Below are 22,174 nucleotides of genomic sequence, written 5' to 3' on the forward strand. Positions count from 1 at the left end.
CCACTGCCAGTCCTGCGTGGTCTCCTTCACTCCACAGCATCAGCTCACTTCCTCCCCTGGGCCCTCCTGCCCTGCCCCATCTCACTGCTGGGTCCTTGTCACCCCTAAGAACCCAGTGGTCCGGGAACTGCACAGAAACTCTTTCCTGACTGCCACTGCTGCAGCTGCGCCAAGTCGCTCTGATCTGTGATGCGGTGTCCTTGCCTCTCTCCCGCTGTGGCTCCTGCCTGGACTTCCTTTGCAGGAATCGAGAACACAGATTGTTTTTTATAACAAATATTATAAAACATGGTGATGATTTCTACCTGTGCCATGTGCACAAGTGTGTAGGCATGCGACACACAAGAAAGGAAGGAATGAGATGTGAACACACAGTGATTCCAGTTGGAACACTATTTTCTGAGATTCACTTAAGTCTTTGATGCTGATTTCTTTTTCAACACTGTTAATTTCAGAGAAAAAGAAGTAATAGAAAAAGTCACTTTGTCGGCTATTTTCTGGCTCGTAGTTACAGGTGATTTATGAAGTACACTTGGAGTGATAAAATAAGGGTTATAAACCATTAATTTATTGTGCTAATAAGAGCTGAGGGCCCTAGCACCACCACCTCACTTTAAAAGACGCTAGAAAAGAGCAGGGCAGTTGAGACTTTAACGGTATCTCTGCTCCTCCTTTCATTATCTTCTCCCTACTGTACTATTTTAGATTAATGAAATAATAAATCCTTCATCCGGCTGATTTTATTTAATGTTATGGTAAATGCTCATCTTGCTGTTCTCAGCACGGCATGGGTGAATCCTCGAAAATCACGCATTTTAGTCACAGGATGAAATGTGGGCCATTCTGCAAGAGTCACATGAAGAAGGCAGTGGCAGAGATGACCCTGGAAGCTTTTTGTTGTGGTTGGTGAATAAACACAAATGGGCGAGTGTATTTCATTAGGATTTAGGGTTTGTGTAGATTAGCACAGCTCTCAATCCTCACCAGAGACTCGTCTGTGTGTAGGAGGTGGCGGTTAGCATGGAAACTCTCAGCTGGTCACAGCGCAGAGAATACGTGACCGCGGAGTGCTCGGCCACAAACCGGGCATCTCCATCGCTCCCTTCCCCACAGCCTTCGGACCATCATGGAAGAAGAAAGGGAATATTTATTGGAGGAGTCAGACATCAGGAGAACTGGATCATGACAAGACCACGGCCCTCACAAACTGACATCAGCTGTGCTTGCCAGACCTGCAGAAGATCAGCCAATCACAGCACAAGAAGCCACCCCCAGGTGGAAGCTACTGACAGGAGAGGGCTCCTAGGGGTGGGGCTGTTTCCTTTAAAGTCAGAACAAACTGGAGTCAGTGGGCGCTAAAAAGAAAAAAGAAAAAGAGGGCATGAAGTTTGGATGGGGTGAGGCCTGGGGGTTTGGGGGCGTCTAGGAGGAGTTAGGGGAGGAACTGGGGGAATTTGATCAAATACATTATATACATGTGTGAAATCCTTAAAATATTAATGCTATATTAAAAGTTAAAGAATGATTTAAGGATTTGGTTTCTGTGAATACATTTTATTATTTTTCTGAGTCTCGCAGTCTTTGTCTCTCCCTTCTTTTCACACACACACACACATACACACACACGCACACATACACACACACACGCACATGCACATGCACGCTGTTTTCCCATCCCAGCAAGCAGTGAGGTGAAGCTGAAGTTCCCGTTGCATTTTCAGTTCCATCCACATGGTCCCTAGGAAGGCCCCAGGAGCACCCCGTGTCCTGTGTACCTTTCAACTACTGATGACACACTATCTCTGATGTTGGATTCTAAAATCTCTGCGGCCTCTGGGGAAAACATCCCAGCACCTATTTCCAGGGTTGCACTGTATGCCCCTTCCTTCCTTCTATCTCAACTGTCAGAAATCTGTACAAAACACTCCTTCTAGGAGAAAGCGTTCTGGAAAGGAGAAAGGCCACCCCCAGACCGACCCCCTGTGGCTCTCAGCGCCTGCTCTATTGCCTGGCATCCGGGAACATTCCAACAGATCTGTATCTCCATCCACCATCCCTCCAGATGGCAGAGAAATGAATATAGCATTCAAATAACCACACAGAAGAAAGCTCCTTATAACCAGTTGATGCATATGAAACGCGTGAAAATCAGATTATAGCACTTATCTTTCCACTTAGAATTAGCTTCAGAGGTTTTCACTTTACAGAAATGAACGACCACGTAAAATAAGAATATCCCAGAGGGGCCTAATGTGTGCCGACGGGGCATCTGCCTAGAGGTGGGTAGCTGGAGATGGGTTACATCAAATTTATGCCGAAATAACACTGAAGGAAAAGGGGACATATTGAGATGAATAAAATACAATAACAACAATAGTATTACAAACTGTAGATGGTTCAATGACTCATTTTAAACTACGACTTAATGAAATTTACTTGGGTTGCTCCATCCATACACAAGTGGACTTTTTGTTTAGCCAAGAAAAATACATCCAGTGAGAAGAAGAAATCAACATTATGGTAACGTCTCCTCCTCCTAGTAAGGACACTAGCACTCAAATTCTGTCTTGCAAATAAGGGTGCCCCTCTGAGTAGTTACACACACACACACACACATTTGAGAGTTATTTATAATTTATGTGTGTATATATGTATGCATGTATGGTGCACTACACGTGTGCAGTGCCCATAGAAGTCAGGTAAGGCTGTCAGAGGTCCTGGAACTGGAGTTATAGGAATTTGTGCGATGCCTGATTGCGTGCTAGGAGCCAAGTTTGAGTCTTTAAGACCAGCAATAGTAACATATGTATATACACTCATATACACATATTTGGCTTTACTATTTATTTTATGTCTATAGTCTTTTGCCTGCCTGTGTGTCTGGTTCCCACAGGAATGAGGAGAAGGTCTTGAATCCTCTGAAAATGGAGTGAGAGCTGGTTGTGAGCCTCTGTGTGGGTGTGGGGAATTAAACCCAGGTCCCTCGAAAGAGCAGTAAGTGCTCTTCACCACTGGGCCATCTCTCAGCCCAGCAGTTGCCTGCGGTTTTTAGACACGCTTTTCTGTGTTAAACATGAACAGGAAACCACCAACAAGAAGGCTCCCTCCCACTTTGTCCTGATTTTCTTCCCCTTTCTTTGAAATAAAGCCACCTTATGTAAGGGCAAGGATTCTGAGTATTTGGGGACAGTTTGCCAGAACAGGCACTTACCAGTTCACACTGTGAAAAGGAGCGGGAATCTTTTTGGTCTAGGAAGAGGATAATTGTGCAAAGGACACAGTGGGAACTGCAGATTGGAAAACTAACCCCCCCTGGAGGAAAACTGTAGGGCCCGCAGTTTTTACACAGATCCTCAGAATAATTTGCCCTTATTTACAATAGTCTAAGTCCAAACCATACTTAAGTAGCATTTACACATTGTATGGTTATTTTTCATCACAGACTTGATGGGTCAATGTATTTCTAATAAGAATAAATAGAGTACAATTCCACATGGTTCTCCTCTTAAGACAGCCTCCTAAATAATGTTGACTGGTTTTTCATGTGACCCAGTTAGACAATTCACAGTTCTTGTGTGTCTATGTAAAGTACCAGGCATATACTGCTGATGGTTTCCTATTCACAGAAACGTGATTCTTGGTTCAGCTGCAAACCTTGGGCAACAGCTGGATGCTACTACAGGGATAATGATCTGGGCACAGAGGACTCCTTCAGGGCCAGCCTGCAATAGGAAAGTACTAGGTTTTCCCTCATCTGCCCAGTGACTTACCAGCACAGAAGAGACACCGGCTGCAAAGGGCAGCTTGCTCACTGATACAGGAAAATGGAAGTGCCTGAGATCAAAGCTCCGTAATTAAGTACAATTTATCCCTTTCAAGTTCTGGGCCCTGAACAAAATGAGTCCAGATCGCTATAATGGAAGGCAGAAATCAAGCTAAGTGCTGAAGCACTAACAAGGCTGAGGCAGAATCCAGGCTGGCCTCAGCAAAGCTGCCTTCCTACCAAGCAAATGGAGCTGGACCCACTGTTTCAGCTGATGTGCCAATCTACCGGTCCAGCTCTCTGGGGCTCGGCATCCTCCCATCGACGCTGTGACTGCTTTCCCCTCTTTGCATGGAGCCGTCATGAGGCTCAAAGTCAATAATACGGTGAGGAAAGTGTCGAGTAGGCACCTCCCAACATGCAGACGAAAGCACTGCCTATTTACCCCCAATTTCTCACGGACTGCCCCCAGCCCAAAGATGCTCAAGGAATAAACCATGTGCTTGTCTCTCCCTACCACCCCATCCTTCTTCACGTGGTCATACTCCACTTCCTCCATTTTTATCTCAATAAACAAAGCCAACAGCTCCACAAACGGGATGTCTTGAACCAGGAGGAGGCTCTGTGCTCATGAGATTCTGCAGTAAGCAAGAGACACAGAGGATACGAGCTCCGTTTCCGTCATCCACCTCAGCTGCCTCAAAACTGCCTGTAGCTCTAGTTCTAGGGGCTCTGATATCTTCTTCTGGCCTCTGCAGACACCCACATACAGTGATACACACAGTTACATACACATACACACATAAATTTAAAAAATAATATTTTAGCGAAGAGACTTGAACTCCTGTTTAACACCTTTCACTTTCTCATAGGATGAAAAAAAAATGATCCTAGTCTCTTCTACCCACTAGAGTTCCTTTTGAAGACATGAAAAATAAGCATTAAATTTAATGTTTACCAGGTAGGGAACAATGTTGAGTGTCAACTGTTGCTTAATAAAAACACTGCACCATGGCAGTGTGGGAGCTGCCGTCCAGGCGTGTGCCGCCTCCACTGCTACCCTTCAGCACCTCTGCTAAGCAGACCCTTGTTTATTTTCCTTAAGTTCCGAACTGATTCTCAACCCAGAATGGAATCAAGGGTAGAACTTCTGGTGACGGCACATTTCAAACAAACGCTTTGCTTTCGAAACAGAGGACTCTGATTTTGCATATCAGAAATAATTGAGGTTTTAACACAAACTGTTTTCTGTTTAACTTAAAAGTAAAATACGAATAAGCATTATTTCGGTGAAGTCAGCTGTTCATCTTGCAGCATAAAAGATCTAAATGGTTCCACCTTGATGAAGCTGAACAAAATCCGTCTTCCCTAACTGAGAACACCGACTCATTAGCAGAAGTACTTGGGGAAGGAAATCTACACACATCCCCCTCCTTGTTCCCCTCCTTTTGCATTTTCCAACTTTCTTGTGTGGGGAGAGGAAATGGCAAGATGGCTCAGCAGTTAAGAACGGTTGCTGCTCATAGAGAGGATCCGGGTTTGGGCTCCAACACCCACAGGGTGGCTCTCAACTATCTAATCCTTGTCTCGGGATCCAGTGTCTGAATCTGGCATCTGGTGCCACCAAACACATGCAGGTGCTCACAAATACATATACAACAAAAATAAGTCTTTGAAAAGCGAGGGGAAAATAGATTTGTGCAATGAGATGAAAGCACTTCTCTATTAACATACATTGGTTTTATGTTTTCAAAGTACCAATGTAGGCTTCAGTTTGACGTCATCCTCAGCTACTGTTTCAAGTATCCCTCCCAGAACACAGATTTGGGAAATCTGGAGCTGACTGGTATATGTATATGGGCACCCCAGCCTCCTCCCCTGGTTGACACCAGCCTATACACTGGGAGTCCTTACTGGGTGTTAGCATTGGTACTCACTTCCCTGCTGCTCGTATTCTAATTGGTCTTAATAATAAAAGCCCGGAGTCAGATATCCCAAGTGGGAGAAATATTTTAGATTTTCTTGACATCACAACACACATACACACACACACACACACACACCAGTGAGTGTTCTTTAGAGGAAAATTACACTCCCTGAAACCTTTGACGTCACGCTATTTTTAAACCACTACTCTACAATCACCTATTAAAAAACCCCAGCCATGATGAAGCGGAAATGACCTCAACTCCCCACGATCTCGCTAAACGGTACTCTCTGTGGAGCCCACATCGATTTCTCAGGCTCCAGGATGGGACGCTGACATCACTCTCGGTTAGTAATTCCTTCCTTTAAAAGCCCAGTCTCAGCGCTGATGTGCAACCATGACAACCCAGCGTGAGTAAGCGTCCTCCCTCAGACTGAGACCGCGAGTCCAACTTCCATCAAGATTAAATGAGGAGAGGAAGAAAGGAGACAAAGGAAGAGTGTGGGCAGCACCGAGGGAGAAACGGTGACGCCCCTGCGCCTGAGCCTTCTGCTCCTCGTTCTAGGTCATAGGTGAGTGTGCTTGTGACGCCAGCTTCCGCTGACATACCGTGTAGGCTGTGCTGCTCTCAGACACGTTCTGCTATGTGGAGCCATCTGCTCCCTCCACTCCTGACACATTGCCATATCCACCCTGATCGATGATCAAGCCCTTCTACTCAGAGATGAACAATCAACTTTAAACCTGAGGGCTGTGGTTGTTTTCCAGTAATATACACCTCGCCGCCCCTCAACATCCTCTGTGCCACCTGCGCTCTCCAGGGAGTTCCCGGTGCCCAGGACTTCATTTTCCACCACTCAAACTCCTTCTCCCTAAAGCTAGCCAAGGATGCTCGCGATGTCGTCTAAGGTGCCCTTCCTTCTCTAGTGGGGGCAGCCACGCTAGTTTGCCTTATTTCGTCCGTGTACTGGCTTAGCAGTACACGGGCTCCTGGAGTGCAACTTATGTGACATACAGACCACAGCTCTGAGATTCAAAGCGTGTCTGCTTGCTGGTGCTCGGAGACAGTGGCCTGTGAGGTCCGTGAGAAGCAGAGCGAAGAGAAACTGAAGAAGGGGTCCACACACAGCGTCTCCAGCTTGGCAAGCCCGGATCTAACGCGAAGCTTATGGGTCACTCAACATTCTTTCCTTACTCTGTGGATTTTCTGAATTCTGCTCCTCTTTGTGGGTTTGGATCCGGAATATGTCTCCTAAATGCTCAAGTGTTGAAGGCTTGGTTATTAGCCCGTGGCTATCAAGAGGTGGTGGTCCACTAGAAGCTGAACTCTAGAGAGGGGAGGTTAGGCCAGTGGGGGCTGTGCCTTCGAAGTGGATGGCACTGGGACCTGGGATCTCCCTCTCTGTTCTTCCCCTCCCTTCCTTTCCTCTCCTTTTCTTCCTGAATGTCATCAGATGAACAGCTGCGCTCTCCCCTCCCCTTCTTCCTGTCTCCATCCTCCATGTCATGATACGAATGCCTCTGTTCATGTATGTACACCGTGGTGTGATGTTCAGTGTGCTGTACACTGTGGTGTGATGTTCAGTCTGCTGTACACTGTGGTGTGATGTTCAGTCTGCTGTACACTGTGGTGTGATATTCAGTCTGCTGTACACTGTGGTGTGATGTTCAGTCTGCTGTACACTGTGGTGTGATGTTCAGTCTGCTGTACACCGTGGTGTGATGTTCAGTCTGCTGCAAGCCCAAACACAGTGGCACCCGTGGACCATGGACTGAAGTTGTGAGCCCAAGGAAACCTTTTCTCTTTCACCTCCATCCACCTCAGGTACTCTGCCACAGAGCTGGAAAGGTGGCATATATACTACACATCAGATGCTTTACAAACTGCTAGCGAGCAGGTATGAACCCAGCAAACTGGCCTGAGCCCGGTCACTTCTCTTTGTGGCTGTGAAAGCGGGTGGCCGCTTACATTGCCTCCACGGTGCTAAAACCCATAAATCATACAGAACGACACGTTTCCAGCAACCACACCGAGGACTGTGCCTTGCCAAACATAACAAGGCCATTTGTCTTTGCCAGGACGGCTACTGCCACGACTCACGCCTTTAAAACCCTAGCCTTCCTTTTCCATAGTCTGTCGGCCACCAACCTGCCAGCCTTGTAACTTGCACCGCTGGAGAACAAGCCGGCATCTCTCCTCAGCAGGCTGACCCTTCTTCTCGCCCAGAAGAACAGAAGCCAGGGGCTCGTATCTGTCAGGGAACAAGTACGAGAATAAGTGACTGTCAGAAATGGTCAGATTCAACAGGGCTGACTGAGCACACCACTTCTCAGATTCGTGTATTTTATCTGGAAATCCCCAAATAGCTCATTCACTAGGCACACACCAGCCAAGAGGGAAACAACAATCTTCTGCAGAAAATTGTCCTTCATATGAGTCAGCTACATTGTTTTTCAACTTACATGTAGTTCTGTCATACAATGATGAATACCATTTATTCATGCAAAATTGGAAGAGGATAAAAACTAATCTATTGGCTGGGCGGTGGTGGCGCACGCCTTTAATCCCAGCACTCGGGAGGCAGAGGCAGGCGGATCTCTGTGAGTTCGAGACCAGCCTGGTCTACAAGAGCTAGTTCCAGGACAGGAACCAAAAACCACAGAGAAACCCTGTCTCAAAAACCAAAAAAAAAAAAAAAAAAAAAAAAAAAAACCCAAAAACCAAACAAACAAACAAACAAACAAACAAAAACCCTAATCTATTAGTTGCCATTTAGATATTTGGCTTGGCCTTATAAAAAGAAATCACTTTTTAAGAAATTCAAGCATCTATTCAATTACTACGTGAGGATACATTTAGTTTGCAGTAAAAAAATATTAAAAAGAGTGACGATTCCTATTTCAAGGGAGGTAGGTCAGCCTCCTCCCCATATAGGAGACACTGAGCATTTTAAATCCCCACTGGACATTCCTATTTTTAGAAATTATCTCCGAGTGTTCGACTTCCACTCTTTAGTTGAGACTCACGGCAAGGGAGTGGTTTCTCTGAGTGTTCGAGCTCCACTCTCTAGTTGAGACTCACGGTGATGGAATGGTTTCTATAGCTCTTTCAAACATTTCAAAATTATATTGGCCATTAAAATTTATCTAAGTATTTTGTACTTACTCTATTTAATTGGGCACATAAGTAAAATGGCAGTATAGGAAGGGGTGGGGGAGAAAAGGGGAATAACAGAAGAAAGGCCCAGAGCTTACACTCGGATCTCATTGTCCTCAAACTTGACGATTCTCATGCCAGACAGTTCCGCAAGCTTATGGAAGTTCAATACAGAAACTCAAATCACATATTTTTAGTTAATTTTTGTACAATACTTCAGTGTTCTGTCTAAAACATGCCACGGAAAACTTGACACCTATGACGATAAGATTTACATTCCCTTAGCCCCCTCAGTTTCAGGGTAGCGTGACCCAGCTGACACCTCCGTGTTGGATGTGTGGTTCTACAGCTCCGGCGAAGAGCTTCAGAAAAGAGATGATGAAGGATGAGCTGGTGTGACTCCCGTGCCAGCTCTCTCCTGACATGGCTCAAGTGTATCAGAGATCTAGAAGCCTAACCCAGGCAGAGCATAAAAGAGAGACCATGGTCCACAGAAGCTCAACAGTAGCTGTCCTGAGACTGAGCGGGGAGAAGGGGCCTCAGAGAAGGACTTGGTCTGCTGACCTCTGGGTGACTGGGGCCCCTTTAACAGCCAAGCTGAATCTGTACCCCCAGGAAACTCCAGGTACACAACCGTGACATGAGATAACTCAGACCCCTTTTTATTCCCGCTGATAACCACCTCGTTCCATCTTGGAACTCTGTTAATTGTAACTAAGAATGCAATGGGTATAGTTTAAGCGTCTGAACTTAGTCTTAACAAGTCAGGACGAACCGTCTTGCACTTGCTGCTTCTCTCTTTTTAGACAGGTTCTTCTGACACTCAACACTGAATAGTTCTGACATCCCAGCAGAAGAGACAAAAAGCATCCTCTGAGGCCATGCGGTGAGGACTGTGCTCCAGTGATTTGTTCTGTTGTTCTAGAAATAAGAGGGTTTAAACCCTTGGACAGCTTGAGTGTCACCTATAACAGTGTCTCTTGACTAGAAGACATGCTCACATGTCTCCCTGAGGCAGGTGGTGCACCTACGACTGTCATAGACCAGAGCACGGGTGCTATTAGACAGGACTAGCAACCCTGCCTCTGCTCTGGAGTTCCTAGGCAGGTCACCTCTCTCTCCTGAAGGCCCTATGTACAAACCTTCATGGGCTCTCTATGAGAGCCACTCCTTGCTGGTTTGCTCTTCTCATCTTCCTGCTCTGGGACAGGGGACTATTGTGACTTTACCCTGTATCGAGAATTGTGGTCCTAAGTCCCCTCATCCAGGCTCAAGTGATCTATGAACCATTACAAATGGAAGAAGTAGGTGAGCATCTACAGCCCTCCCCCAGAAACGTGGAGGGGCCGAAGCGGCTGTGAGAAATGAGGCAATAAGCCAGGCTCTTGAGAGGACTTCAAAAGGACACAGCGGGTGAGGACAGAGTGGCCTGCAGGTGACCAGTGGGACATGGTTTTGATGGAGCCTGTGATCAAGAGACCTGCAAAGGCAGTCAGCATATATGACCCTGCAAACGTCAGCAGACTGTGACGGAGAGGGGTTGAGCAAAGATGAGGCCAAGAAACTGGCACAGGGTGGTGACTGGGTGCAGATAGGGGATTCTGGGAAGTCTAGTGAGTTCAGTACATGAGACTCCCAGGGAAGCATGGGAAGACTGAAGTGAGACTACCAGGAAATCATGGGGAGACTGCACATGTGAGACTCCCAGGGAAGCACGGGAGACTGCACATGTGAGACTCCCAGGGAAGCATGGGAGACTGCACATGTGAGACTCCCTGGAAAGCACGGGAGACTGCCCATGTGAGAGCAGAAGGGGATTCCAGCTGGGGTGTGGCCGGGGGCAGGGACAGTTATCATTGAACGTTCCTTACCTCCCTGTTGTGAGAGGATTATCTGTGGCTTCTTCCTCCACTGCCACAACCCTCTGAAGATGGAACAGGGCAGGAATGGCTATTTGGAAACTGAGTCACTTCTAACAGTGCTCTGCATTCGGTGTCCCCTCGACCTCCCATCTGAAGATGTGTGGGCGCTACCATGCATCCCCCCTTTCTCATACAACGTGTCTCCGCCTACCCTACCTTCTTTCCTTCTCAATGCTCACTTCCCACTTCGCCTATCTCTAATAAGTGGGTTCCAAGGCTTTGACACCTCTCACTTGGGTTCTATGAGCCATCTTCATGTTGAGGAAGCGAGCGCAAATCTCTCTTCGACTCTCAGCACTCTGAGTGTGATGGAATAAAACCCACAGGAACCCAATGTCATACAGAATCCCAAGTGAAAAAGCCACACCACACTGACTCACTTTGAGGCCTCTGTGTTGGAAGAGGGACAGGTTGAAGTGAACGGCACAGAGAAAAGTCCATGATGTGTGAGGTCCTAGCCGTGACAATGAGGACTCAGGCGAGCTCTTCCCGCATGCAGGCAAGGCTCCTTTTAGTTTAAAGGGGCAGCTCTGACACCCTATTTCATAGGGCTCGGGATCTGCTGTTTTCATTCAGATTAACATAGAGGCTTTAAAATAACAGCTTTCAAAGGAAATGAGGAGGCAGCAGAATGGTTTTCTTAGGGAAATATGAGCTAAGTAAATTAAGCTATCTTCTGTAACCCCCAGGAGTTCCTGTGAATTTGCTTCCTGAATATTGACTTTTCCTTTTACTCTCAAAGAAAGTTTTGTTGTTAAAGTGAAAGTTCTGATTTCTTTCCTTTTTTTTTTTTTTTTTTTTGGCTCCTGAAAAAGCTATCCTGCCAGGGAATGTCTGGATCAGTAGTGTGTGTGTGTGTGTGTGTGTGTGTGTGTGTGTGTAGGGGCGGCTAGTGATCTGTGCTCTCTGCCTGTACTCAGCTGTAAAGCATGGCTTTCCTGGATGAAGGTGATGTTTCAGAAGAGAAGTGCTTTTTTTTTCCTATCTCCAGAGCTTATGAAATGCGTCGCTTCATGGTCATTACGAACCAGGAAATAATGTTTGGGAAACACCAGTTCCTTTTCCAGCCCCACCCCAGGAACCAGACATGAAAAAGGAAAAAGAAGCCCAGGAAAAGAAGAAAAACCATCCTTAGAAGTTACTGGAAGGCTGGCACCACAGGGGAGGGAGTAGCAAGCGTGCTACTTGGCTGTTCCTACACTTGCCTCAAGCCAGAGTCACCTGAGAAAGGTGTCCCTCAGCTGATTCCCTGTAGGCACCTGTGTGGAACACTACAAATCAGAGATAGTGTGAGAGGCTCAGCCCACCGTGGGCTGGGCCATTGCTCGGTTTTATTAACCGGTGCTCTTTCATGGGCTCTACTTCAGTTCCTGCTTCTGGTTTCCCATCCTAACTTCCTTTGATGGTAGACTATGATATGTAACTCTAAGCTGAAATAAGCCCCTTCCTCCCCAAGCTGCTTCGGGTCAGAGTCTGTATCACAGCAACAGAACGTAACTAACGTTGTAGAGAGAAGAATACACAGCCCTGAAGCCATTAAAACCTGCCAGTGTGGAGAACTGGCTGCGGGGTCTGGGGAACAGAGGGTTAAGGGCAAGATGGGGAAGGTGGAGGATGGAGTTCTACAGGCCCTGATACAAATAAAGCACAAAAGCCTGCAGGCTACACAGAGATGAAAGTTTGGGGTGCTCTTGTTTGTGAAGACAAGAGAAATGATAGAAGCTTACAGAGAGTTGACAGTCCTGGAAACCCTCAATGCCTACATTCCGCTCATTTTTCTGTACCTGCATTTTAGAAGCACTAGACTCCATTCCCTTGAGGACTTCCCCAGGGTCACAGCATGGCCTCACACACACACACACACACACACACACACACACACACACACACACACACACACGAGGTGTCCCACAGTGGGTGTCTGGTTCTGGTTTAAGAAGACTGCATTTGGTTCCCTCTGTGGACTCGCCTGGATGTTGGCTTTGCTCCAGTGTTCTTGCTCGCAGTAAACACTACACAGGTGTGGAGGGCCATTTTCCAGCTCCGTTCCAGCCGTCACAGGGCTGAATGCAGCTGCCTAGCAACAAGAGACCTGCCACGAACCCTGAAAACATTGAAGAGAAGGATGGAAAAGGGCACGAGTGGGCTTGAATATCACCACATGGAGTGCGGGGGTCAAATCGAGGGTCGGGGCTGGCATCAGTTACTTCTGTGCAAGGCAAAGGGTGTGAAAACACGGATCAAGTTGCAGAAGTGCCTCTCACATGGAGCCCCGTGTGTCCTCTCCGTGTGTTTGTTCAGCCTCTCCTTCCCTTCACTCTAGCTCAGCCGGATTCTTAGTGTGTGTGTGTGTGCTCACTGCATTCAGACACCTACACAAAGGCTTTCTGCAACCAGATGAATCAGTTTTCTTCGTGTCCTCCTTTTCGCCCTGAGCTTCCTGTGGCCTCCTTTTGTAGTCAGTGACAGAAGCTCTCTGTGTTGCTTCTCATCCCAGGGCCCTACATGCCCCCTTGTATTTACAGGAAGGGCAACAGAGATAAAAGTCCCACTGCCTGGGAGATGCCTGATGTGTTTAGTCCTAAATTTGGCTGTGAGTTCACTTTTGTTTTGCCTTGACTGGGACTCACCTGAGTCCTACCCAACCTCACCCTGGTGAGTGCAGGGCTCCAACAAGAAAGAAGAAAGAAATGTGTCAGGAAGGCGGCAACCCTTCTCCTTACAACTTGGAAGCAAGAGGTATCCTCAGATAGAAGCAGGGGTACAGTGTTTCCTTTCTGTGAAAGTCTTTTGTAAACAGAAATTTCTGTCTGGCCTGGGGCCACAGCCATTTGGTCCCAAAGAAACACACAGAGGCTTATATTAATTATAAACTGTTTGGCCTATTAGCTCAGGCTTATTATTAACTAGCTCTTACAACTTAAATTAATCCATAACTATTATTTGTTTTAGCCATGCAGCTTGGTACCTTTTCTCAGTAAGACATTCTCATCTTGCTTCCTCTGCTTCTGGATGACGGCTGTGTCTCTGCCTTTCCTCTTCCCAGAATTCTCCTAGTTTGCTCACCCCACATATACTTCCTGCTTGTACTAGCCAATCAGTGTTTTATTAAACCAATTCAAGTGACAAATCTTTACAGTGCACAAAAGCATTATCCCACAGCAGTCTTTCCCAGGCACTTCCTGGTCATGAGCATCTAGGAGTGGGGTTCAAGCAGAGGCCATGGAATGTGTTAACTGGCTCTCCATAGGCAGGCTCTACCTACATTCATAGTTTGGAATAAGATGCTATTGGGGAAGTCGTCATTTGTGGCAAGGAACAAGTGTGAGATGAGCCAGCTTCTGATACCACCCATGGCCACAGAGTGTGAGGTGGGACCCGGAGACCGCCACAGTGGAGTTTCTCTGCCCTCTATGTGATTCTCTGGAGTTGAAAAGGATCATAGAGGAAGAAAGAAAGAGATTGAGGAAGATAAGAAAAGATTGACAGAATGGCTGTAAAGAACAGGAACACTCTCAGGTGGTTACAAAGGCATCCTGGGTCTCTCCTGAGTCTTCACAATCTGAGGATACATTTAGAAAGGTGATACAACATTCTGGGAGAACCACCAACTGAATCTAGTGCCAGGGTCCTTAATCAGTATAGAGCCTGCTTAGCAAGGAGGTTGGTGGAAGACAGAGCTCACACCTTTCAGCCTTGTGCTTGGAAGGATAGAGATAACCAATATAGGGAGTAGCATATAAACCAGGAATGTTAATGAGGCATTTCCCTCCAACTCCAAATGAGAGATCAACGCCATCAGCTTTCCTCACCCACTTGTGGCAGGAATGGCTCTTATCACTAAGCGTCCACCTGGTCACGTATGTTAGGCATTTCTCTGTTCAATGATCACATCTGGGATGAGGTGTGACCCCACTCACACCCCAATGTCAGAAGCCCAGGGGTTCGGGAGGCCTCTGTGGAATCCCAGAGGACCTGCCCCGGGCCAGAATATTACACAGTTCCCTTCAGTGTGCACTGTCAGGGAGGGTCACATGCTCTTCTACAGGCACCTTTGCTCGAGTACTGATCAGCAGTCTGCACACAAGTGTGGCATCAGTGTATGTACACTGGCCATGAACTGCACACAGCCACGTTCATTCTGGTCATGATTATGCCCACCAAATGTTGCTCCAAACCCCACACACGGCAGGACAAGCTGCTTGGACAACACAACTTTAACTCTATCCCATGTGTTCATGAACTTCATGGAATAGAACCTGGGGTCCTTCACATGCACACAAGGGAAGTGGAGAATAATGCTGCTTGATTTCAGATGCTGGGATAGGAGTGCCCTGATGCACACAGGAAACTGCTTTGGACCATCTGCCACCCGTTTCCATGACGACGTTGTTAAGCTCTGAGTTGAAGCTGGTCTCATCCCTTTATCTTGGTTGTGTGATACAGCAACATTCGACTTATTTTAGAAATGAACGAAGGACAGGCTAAATGCCTCAGAGGGTAAAGGTGCTTGAGGCTAAGCCTGAAGACCCAAGTTCAATCCTCTGGACCCCCACAGAGGAAGGAGAGAACCATTTCCTAGGAGTTCACCGACAAAGGAAACAACAACAACAAAAATAAAAGAAAAAGAAAAGGAAGGAAGGAAGGAATGAAAATGAAACCAGATGAGGTATGTCACCAGGTTCACGAAGCAGCCTTATAGCATGAAAGGCTTGTCTCAGCCAGGTTCGTCCCTGTGCCTGAGGCAGCCCCACAGTAAGGCTTATGGCCCTCCCACACGGGAGTGTCTAACGCACACCTCTCTCCAGGGCTGTGTTGTGCTGCTGGAATAACGGTCTTTGTAGACATAGGTCTTGTTGCCTTGGAGTCAGCCCTGCTTTCCAGAGGATGCAGTGCACAGCCAGCTCTGTGCACGCAATCTGATGGCTTTATTCCTTTATCCTCTGTGCGGTCTGTGCTTTGCTGCCTGAGCCAGAGCTTGTGTATCAGGTACAGGAACAGCCTGTCTAGCTGGGCTGAAAGGAACAGATGTTCTCTTGTGTAAGGCTAAATGAGAGGCCTCTTGAAGCTATGTAGTTTAGATGCAATTACCCCATTCCTAAGGCAATTTGCTCCTTAATCTAATATTCACCAGGGCCACTCTGACCTGTTTCTGGCAGGAACAGGAAGCTCATGCAGGTACATGGGCTCATCAGGGTGTTTGTTATTCTGCTGTTCTCCCCCGCTACAGAGGAGACAAGTATGCTCTTGAAAATGGCTGGAAAGTTTTGTGGCGATTGCAAGAATTGCACAATTTAAAGAAGCAGACGAGTGTCGCTAACACCTTCAGCGAGGAAACCGTTAGGAAGCTCTGGATGACATGCCAATTTCCTACAGAGCGAGGCTGGCGTGCAGATCAGATTGTCCTGTTTCAAGGGGGACAGCATCGGCACTGTGTCAGGGCTGAATCAGGACGGAGGCTTTTGCTGGGGAACTGGACTATGCTCATTGTGGAAAGGACTGATTTTAAAAAGCATGTAGCAAATATTTACAAAGAAAAAATCAACATTTATCTCATGAGACATTAAGTACTAGGGAAACTGAATCTTCATATCTTAAAAAACAACTCTCATTAAAGAAATATAGTGACAATATTAACGTGAACTGTGGAACCATTCAACTACCAATTTATTATTTTTGTCCCATGCAGCAGTAGTGAGAGATTTTTCAGCCATATCAAGAATTTAAATCCTGAATGTTTATACTTTGTGAGAAAATTGTGTATCAAACTGCCATTTAACACTTGGTTATTTATTCTTATGATTTGTAAATACTGGTCAGAAAGGAAGTTCTAAGGAACAAAAGTCAGGTGACATTTTAAATACCTTAGGGATGTAACTATATCATTATTCACAGAGAGACACACATATCAGGAGGGAAGATTTTTGTGTACATGTGTGTTTGTGAGCATGTGGCTGGTGTATGCTCATGTGTACACATGTGTACACATGTAAGGGAAGACCAGAGGAAAACGAAAGAACATGTGAACACATGTATGTGAAGACCAGAAAACAGACAAAGAACATGTGCACACATGTGTGTGAAGACCAGAGGACAACCAAAAAAGATGTACACACATGTGTGTGAAGACCAGAGGACAACCAAAAAAGATGTACACACATGTTTACACATGTGCATAAAGACGGAACAACCAAAGAGTCATCAGCTTTTGCCACCTGAGACAGGGTCTTTCACTGTCTACAAACAAATTACTATGTCTAGTCAGCAAGTCCAGGATCCTCCTGTCTCCACCTCTCCACAGCTTGGATTACTAATGTGTATCACACCCAGCATTTTAGAATATGGGTTCCAGGGATGGAATTCAGGTCCTCCTGCTTGGGAGACAAGGCTTTGAACTGGTTGAGCTATCTATCTCCCCTGCCCTGAAATGGAAGTCTTAATCAAAGGAGGGAGACAAAAACAAACAAACAAACAAACAACAACAACAACAACAAAAAAAAAACCACAAAAATCCATGATTAAAATTGCTGCTAACTAGGCCCTGGCAGAAATTAATATATAAAAGGTCTTTGGATGCACAGGAATGTATCTCACTTCTTTGTCAAGCATAAATGCCTATTCTGTTGCTTATGTTCCTACAGTATTTCTCTGAATAATTACTCCAAAGACTACTCCTTCTTGGGGTTACAAACAGCAGTGAACTCAGGAGCCCTGTCAGCTGAAAGCTGGGTCTCCACTGGGCCCTCTGGGAGTTAACAAATCCTGTGGAGGTGTGAGTCTGATTGCTTTTGACTAGTGACTGCTTTCACCACCATTTGCAGAGAACTGGAGATGTGGAAAGTTAACCAAGGTCAAGTAAGCCCTGTCTGCAGCAAACGCAGACGACATCCTCCCCGGGCAGGACCAATAAATCCTGTTATCATCAAATAAAATCCTCTAAAAGTTCCGTTTTATTTGAACTGGCAGAGACATCTGACACACGTCCTCTCTGCGGAAATGGTAAGAACTGCTCCATTTCTGTGTCAGTCACGATTCTGTCCAGTTGAGATCACATCTTAGCAGAACAGCTTGTGGCGATAGGGACCCAACGAGGGACGGGAGTGATTCTGAGTGGTGGTCAGACAGCTTCCGGGTCCTCCTATCTGAACACTCTCTAACTGCAACAGACAACCTTCTGTTTTGTGCACACAACCCTTCATCACTACACCCCAGATCTATAGAGCAAGGAACTTTCTTAAGTCAAACTAGTTACAGCATTTTAGGGTCCCTCATCACATAAAATTTGATGTTTCTGCTACCTGTGTCTTCTTCCGGATTACATGCCCCCCATTTCCATTTTTCCCCACTCTTCTACTTCATACTCTCATAGGTATCATCTTCCTTTTTCCTACTAGGGCTACACGTTCATATTAGCCAGGTTTCTTAACACCGTGACAAAATATCTGGCCCAAACAAATGAGAGGACAAGGGACGCTGACTGATGCGTGACATTGGAGGTTCAGTTCATGGTTACTTGGCCCCATAGACTTGGGCAGAATGTCATGGCAGCAGAAGTGTGTGGCAGAGAAGGTTCTTCACACAGTGGCAGCCAGGAAGCTGGGAGGTAGGATCCAGGAAGGAGGCGGGGCAAGACAAAGCCCACAAGGACATTCTCCAATGACCTACTTCCTCTAGCTAAGTCCAACCTCCTAGGATTTCCAGATCCTACCAGAACTTTGTCACTAGGTGGGGACTGGGTGCTCAACATGTGAGCCTTTAGGAGGGCTCTGTATCCCAGCTGGGTCAGTGTGCTTCAGCCTCCGCATTCCTGAGTCTCCCTCAGAGTCTCACCTCAGCACCTGAACACATTCAAGGCTGAAGCAGTCACATATACACTCAAGGCTTATCTCATGCATGGAGCATGCCAATCATGTCTCATACTTCTAAAAGATACTCTGAATGCCCGTGGGCATTCAATTAGATCTCCCCAGGGCTCTTCAAAACCATCAAATCTCAAACCCCTGTTCTCCACACACCCTGGCATTGGCTCCATTTATCACATCTGTCTCCTACCTTCTTCCCTACCTGGAAGTTGATTAGTCTTTCAAGTCTACATCGCCTGTGTGTTCATGGCTGCTTCTTCCATACTGACAGTGGTATCAGCCATCCTTAGGAACAACATTCACACTAACTAATAACGCATACAGCCACGTTTAGGAACAATATCTATACTAATTAATAACACATACAGCAATAATGGTCCTTCCACACTTTCAGGTCTTCAGAGACCCTAGGGGTGAGATTTAGGATAAGAATAAAAGCTCTTTAAGAAGGGAGTGAAGGGGCGTAATCTCGAAAGTATTACACTTTGCTTGTTTTTATTTATGATTGTACATTCTCTGGATGGTAAGCGCTTCGGTGAGTTACATTAAGAAGGTGCATCTGCAGAGCGACTGGAAGGCTTTGTGCACTGCACGCCTGGTTAGTTTGTTGTCGCCTTCACACAAGTTAGAGCCATTCTGAGAAATCCTCAGACTAAGAGAATGCTCCCACCACTGGCCGGTGGGCAAGCCTGTAGCGCATTTTCTTGATTAATGGTTGATGTGGGAGGGTACAGCTCATTGTGGATGGTCCTGGATGGCCAAGCCGTGGGAGCCAAGCCAGCAGGAATGATGCCCTGTGGTTTCAATTTCAGTTCCTACCTCCGATTCCTGCCTTGAGCCCTTGCCCAGACTTCCTTCCCCATGAATCGTGATATGCTAAGTACAAGATGAACTAATCCTTTCCTCTCAAGTTGCTTTTGGCCATGGCATTGTATCCTAGAGATAGAAACCCTAACTAAAACATGTGAGAATGACCAAGACACACCTATTTCACAGTGCTCTCTGTGTGGAACCCATGAATTACTGCAGGTATGCCATTTTATACAATTTCCCTGGCCACTGACATTGGGCGCCTACAGTGTATGACAAAGGTCAGAGGCATTTTGTTTTAATATTAACTTCATGAGCTTTATTGCTAACCTGATAGATATTGGGAATTGTGGCAGACTGTTTTCCCTGTGAAGATTTCAGAGTAACATGTAAGAAACATTAGTGACGACCATGGCTTCCTCGGAGGTGTTGCCATGTTCCAGGAGAGGGTCCCACGCCCCTGCACGTGCAGGCAGCACTGAGTGAGTTCCAGGAAGTTTGCAAAAACACATGAAGTTGAGAGGGAAAAGCACTGGGGAGTGGGGCCAGGGCAGAGCTGGAGGGAAGGGACTGAGGACCGACTTGTTCAAAGCATGTTATATGTTACATACATGTATGGAATTCTCAAACTACTATTTTTATAAAAGCACAACCTACTATTTTATTTACTTATAAATTCTGAAAATTCTTAAGATATTTTACCATCTTGGGATTCCCTAGGCTGAAGCAGCAGTATGCCATTAATAAGGGAAGGGAAGCGTCCTTGTTGTTAGATTCTATTGTGAGCAAGGCCGGGGACACATTCTAGCCAAGGTACTCTGCTAGGGAGGTTGGGAAGAGACTTAGAATGCTCAGAATTCTGTTAGAGTCTTGCATAGAAGGATACAGTTTTGAGCATTTGGTGACTGAAACCCTCAACCCACATTTCTCCACAAACAGGTCATCAGTCACCAGCTTCCCGGACAATATCTAGACTGCTTAATTTTAACGTAATTAAAACCTGTGCAATTTTAAACAAATCCAGTGCTCGCCTCCACTTCCTATCCAAACCAATGTCTAGCATTGTCGCCTTATACAATACCAGCTGCTCTATGCTGACTTTTATACAGAGACATAAATCTGTTTAGAAAAAGCTACTGTATATAATCTGAATTATCAGAGCAGCGTAGTGTGCCATCATCCACAGTTCATAAAAGTACCTTAATGCAAATGTCCAAACATAAGCTCCAATATACAGAGGGCTTCTGGAAGAGTTGGTTACACAGTCCAGGACCAATGAACAGGTAACATGTCCATTCAACAGGAACCAGACATCACAGGGATGGGTTAGCAGCCATTAAGATTAACCTCTGTACTAAGTAGCATCTCACTGTCGGGACCAAGCACTGAACAATAAGCAACTTGAGGAAATGAGGACTTCTTTTGTTTCGGGGTTCAGAGGTGTGCTATCCATCACGGTGGGAAAGTATGAGAGCAGAGCCTACAGTGACAGGTCACACTGCAGCCACAGTTAGACAGGAGAGAGAGTGAAGAATGATAGACTTACCTGTCTTTCTCTTTTCCCCACTTTGTTTAATCTAGAACCCTAGCCCCCAGGAGGAGCTACCTATGTTCAGGGTGTCCACACTCCGTTCTGGAAATGCTCTCACAGATGCTATCAAAAGCCGTGTCTTCTGGATTACATCAAACCCAGCCAAGTTCACAGTCTCTATCTCCACACAACATACAACTAAAGAGCAAAGGCCAGGCAGTGTCCCTCAGGAAAGTAGACACCAGTCCCTAAACCCAGTCATCTAAGGCAGAAAGCAAGGAAGTCCAGCCCTAACTCTGCCCCTGCTTGCATCATGGGAGAGTTTCTACGCTTTCCTATGGAGAGGGGGAGTCAATTGGATCCTAAGTCTCTCCAACGTAGAGAGATGAACCTGGAAGGAGAGAATGTCCAAGAAGAGAGAGAGAGAGAAAGAGAGAGACAGATCCCAGAGTGTCACTTCATGTCCTGAGCAGACACCAAACAACAGAGGCATCTAAATGAGCTTTCCGAGTCCCAGGAAGGATTAGAGAAATAGCCACCAAGACAGGGAGGACAACGCTGTTCTCATCAACCAGGAACCACAATTCCAGAGTGCCCAAGTCCTGAGTAGAGCAGTCACAGGTTCTGTATGAGAAGAATGAGAGAGTACATCTTCCCTAACAGCTTCTCTGACTCTGTGACAATGCCAGGGATGACTCAAGCACCCACAGGCTCATACAACAACACCAGTGATGGCCTGAGCACCCACAGGCTCAAACAACAATGCCAGTGATGGCCTGAGCACCCACAGGCTCATGTTTGAAAATTTGTTCCACCTGCTGGTGCTATTTTGTAAGCACTGTGACCATTAAGGGGTTGGGACCTAACTGAAGGAAGTGGGTTCTAGGTGCCATGTCTGAGGGCTTGGGGCCTATCCCTACTTCCAGACCCCAAAGTCTTTGCTTCCTGTTCCAGTAAGAAGTGAGGAGGTGAGACTCCCGGCAGCATGCTAACCTTGCTGGGGGACTGCAGCCCACATTTCCCATCATGCTGGATGGTGGTGCCCCTGTAACCATGAGCCAAAACAAATCCTTCCTGCCTCCAGCTGCTTCTTGTCAGGTACGGGTCACAGTGACTAGAAAAGTTAACTAACAGAAAGTTAAAAAGAAAAGCTCCAAATGACAACCTGTTTAATTGTATACTTCCTTGACTAAACTATATAA

At 46.3% G+C, this 22,174-nt stretch overlaps 1 protein-coding gene across 3 annotated transcripts in view; it reads right to left on the reverse strand.

Moving 5' to 3' along the window:
* The window catches only part of Myo16 (myosin XVI), a 420,999-nt gene that overhangs the window by 83,425 nt on the left and 315,400 nt on the right, over positions 1-22,174 (reverse strand). For all 3 annotated transcript variants that reach the window (XM_057752554.1, XM_057752553.1, XM_057752552.1), the window contains one exon: positions 7,840-7,942. In XM_057752554.1, coding sequence (XP_057608537.1) covers positions 7,840-7,942 — 103 coding nt within the window. The remainder of the gene's footprint in view (positions 1-7,839; positions 7,943-22,174) is intronic.

The sequence above is a fragment of the Chionomys nivalis genome, chromosome 20 (genome assembly GCF_950005125.1).
Source record: "Chionomys nivalis chromosome 20, mChiNiv1.1, whole genome shotgun sequence".
In the NCBI taxonomy this organism is placed as follows: Eukaryota; Metazoa; Chordata; class Mammalia; order Rodentia; family Cricetidae; genus Chionomys; species Chionomys nivalis.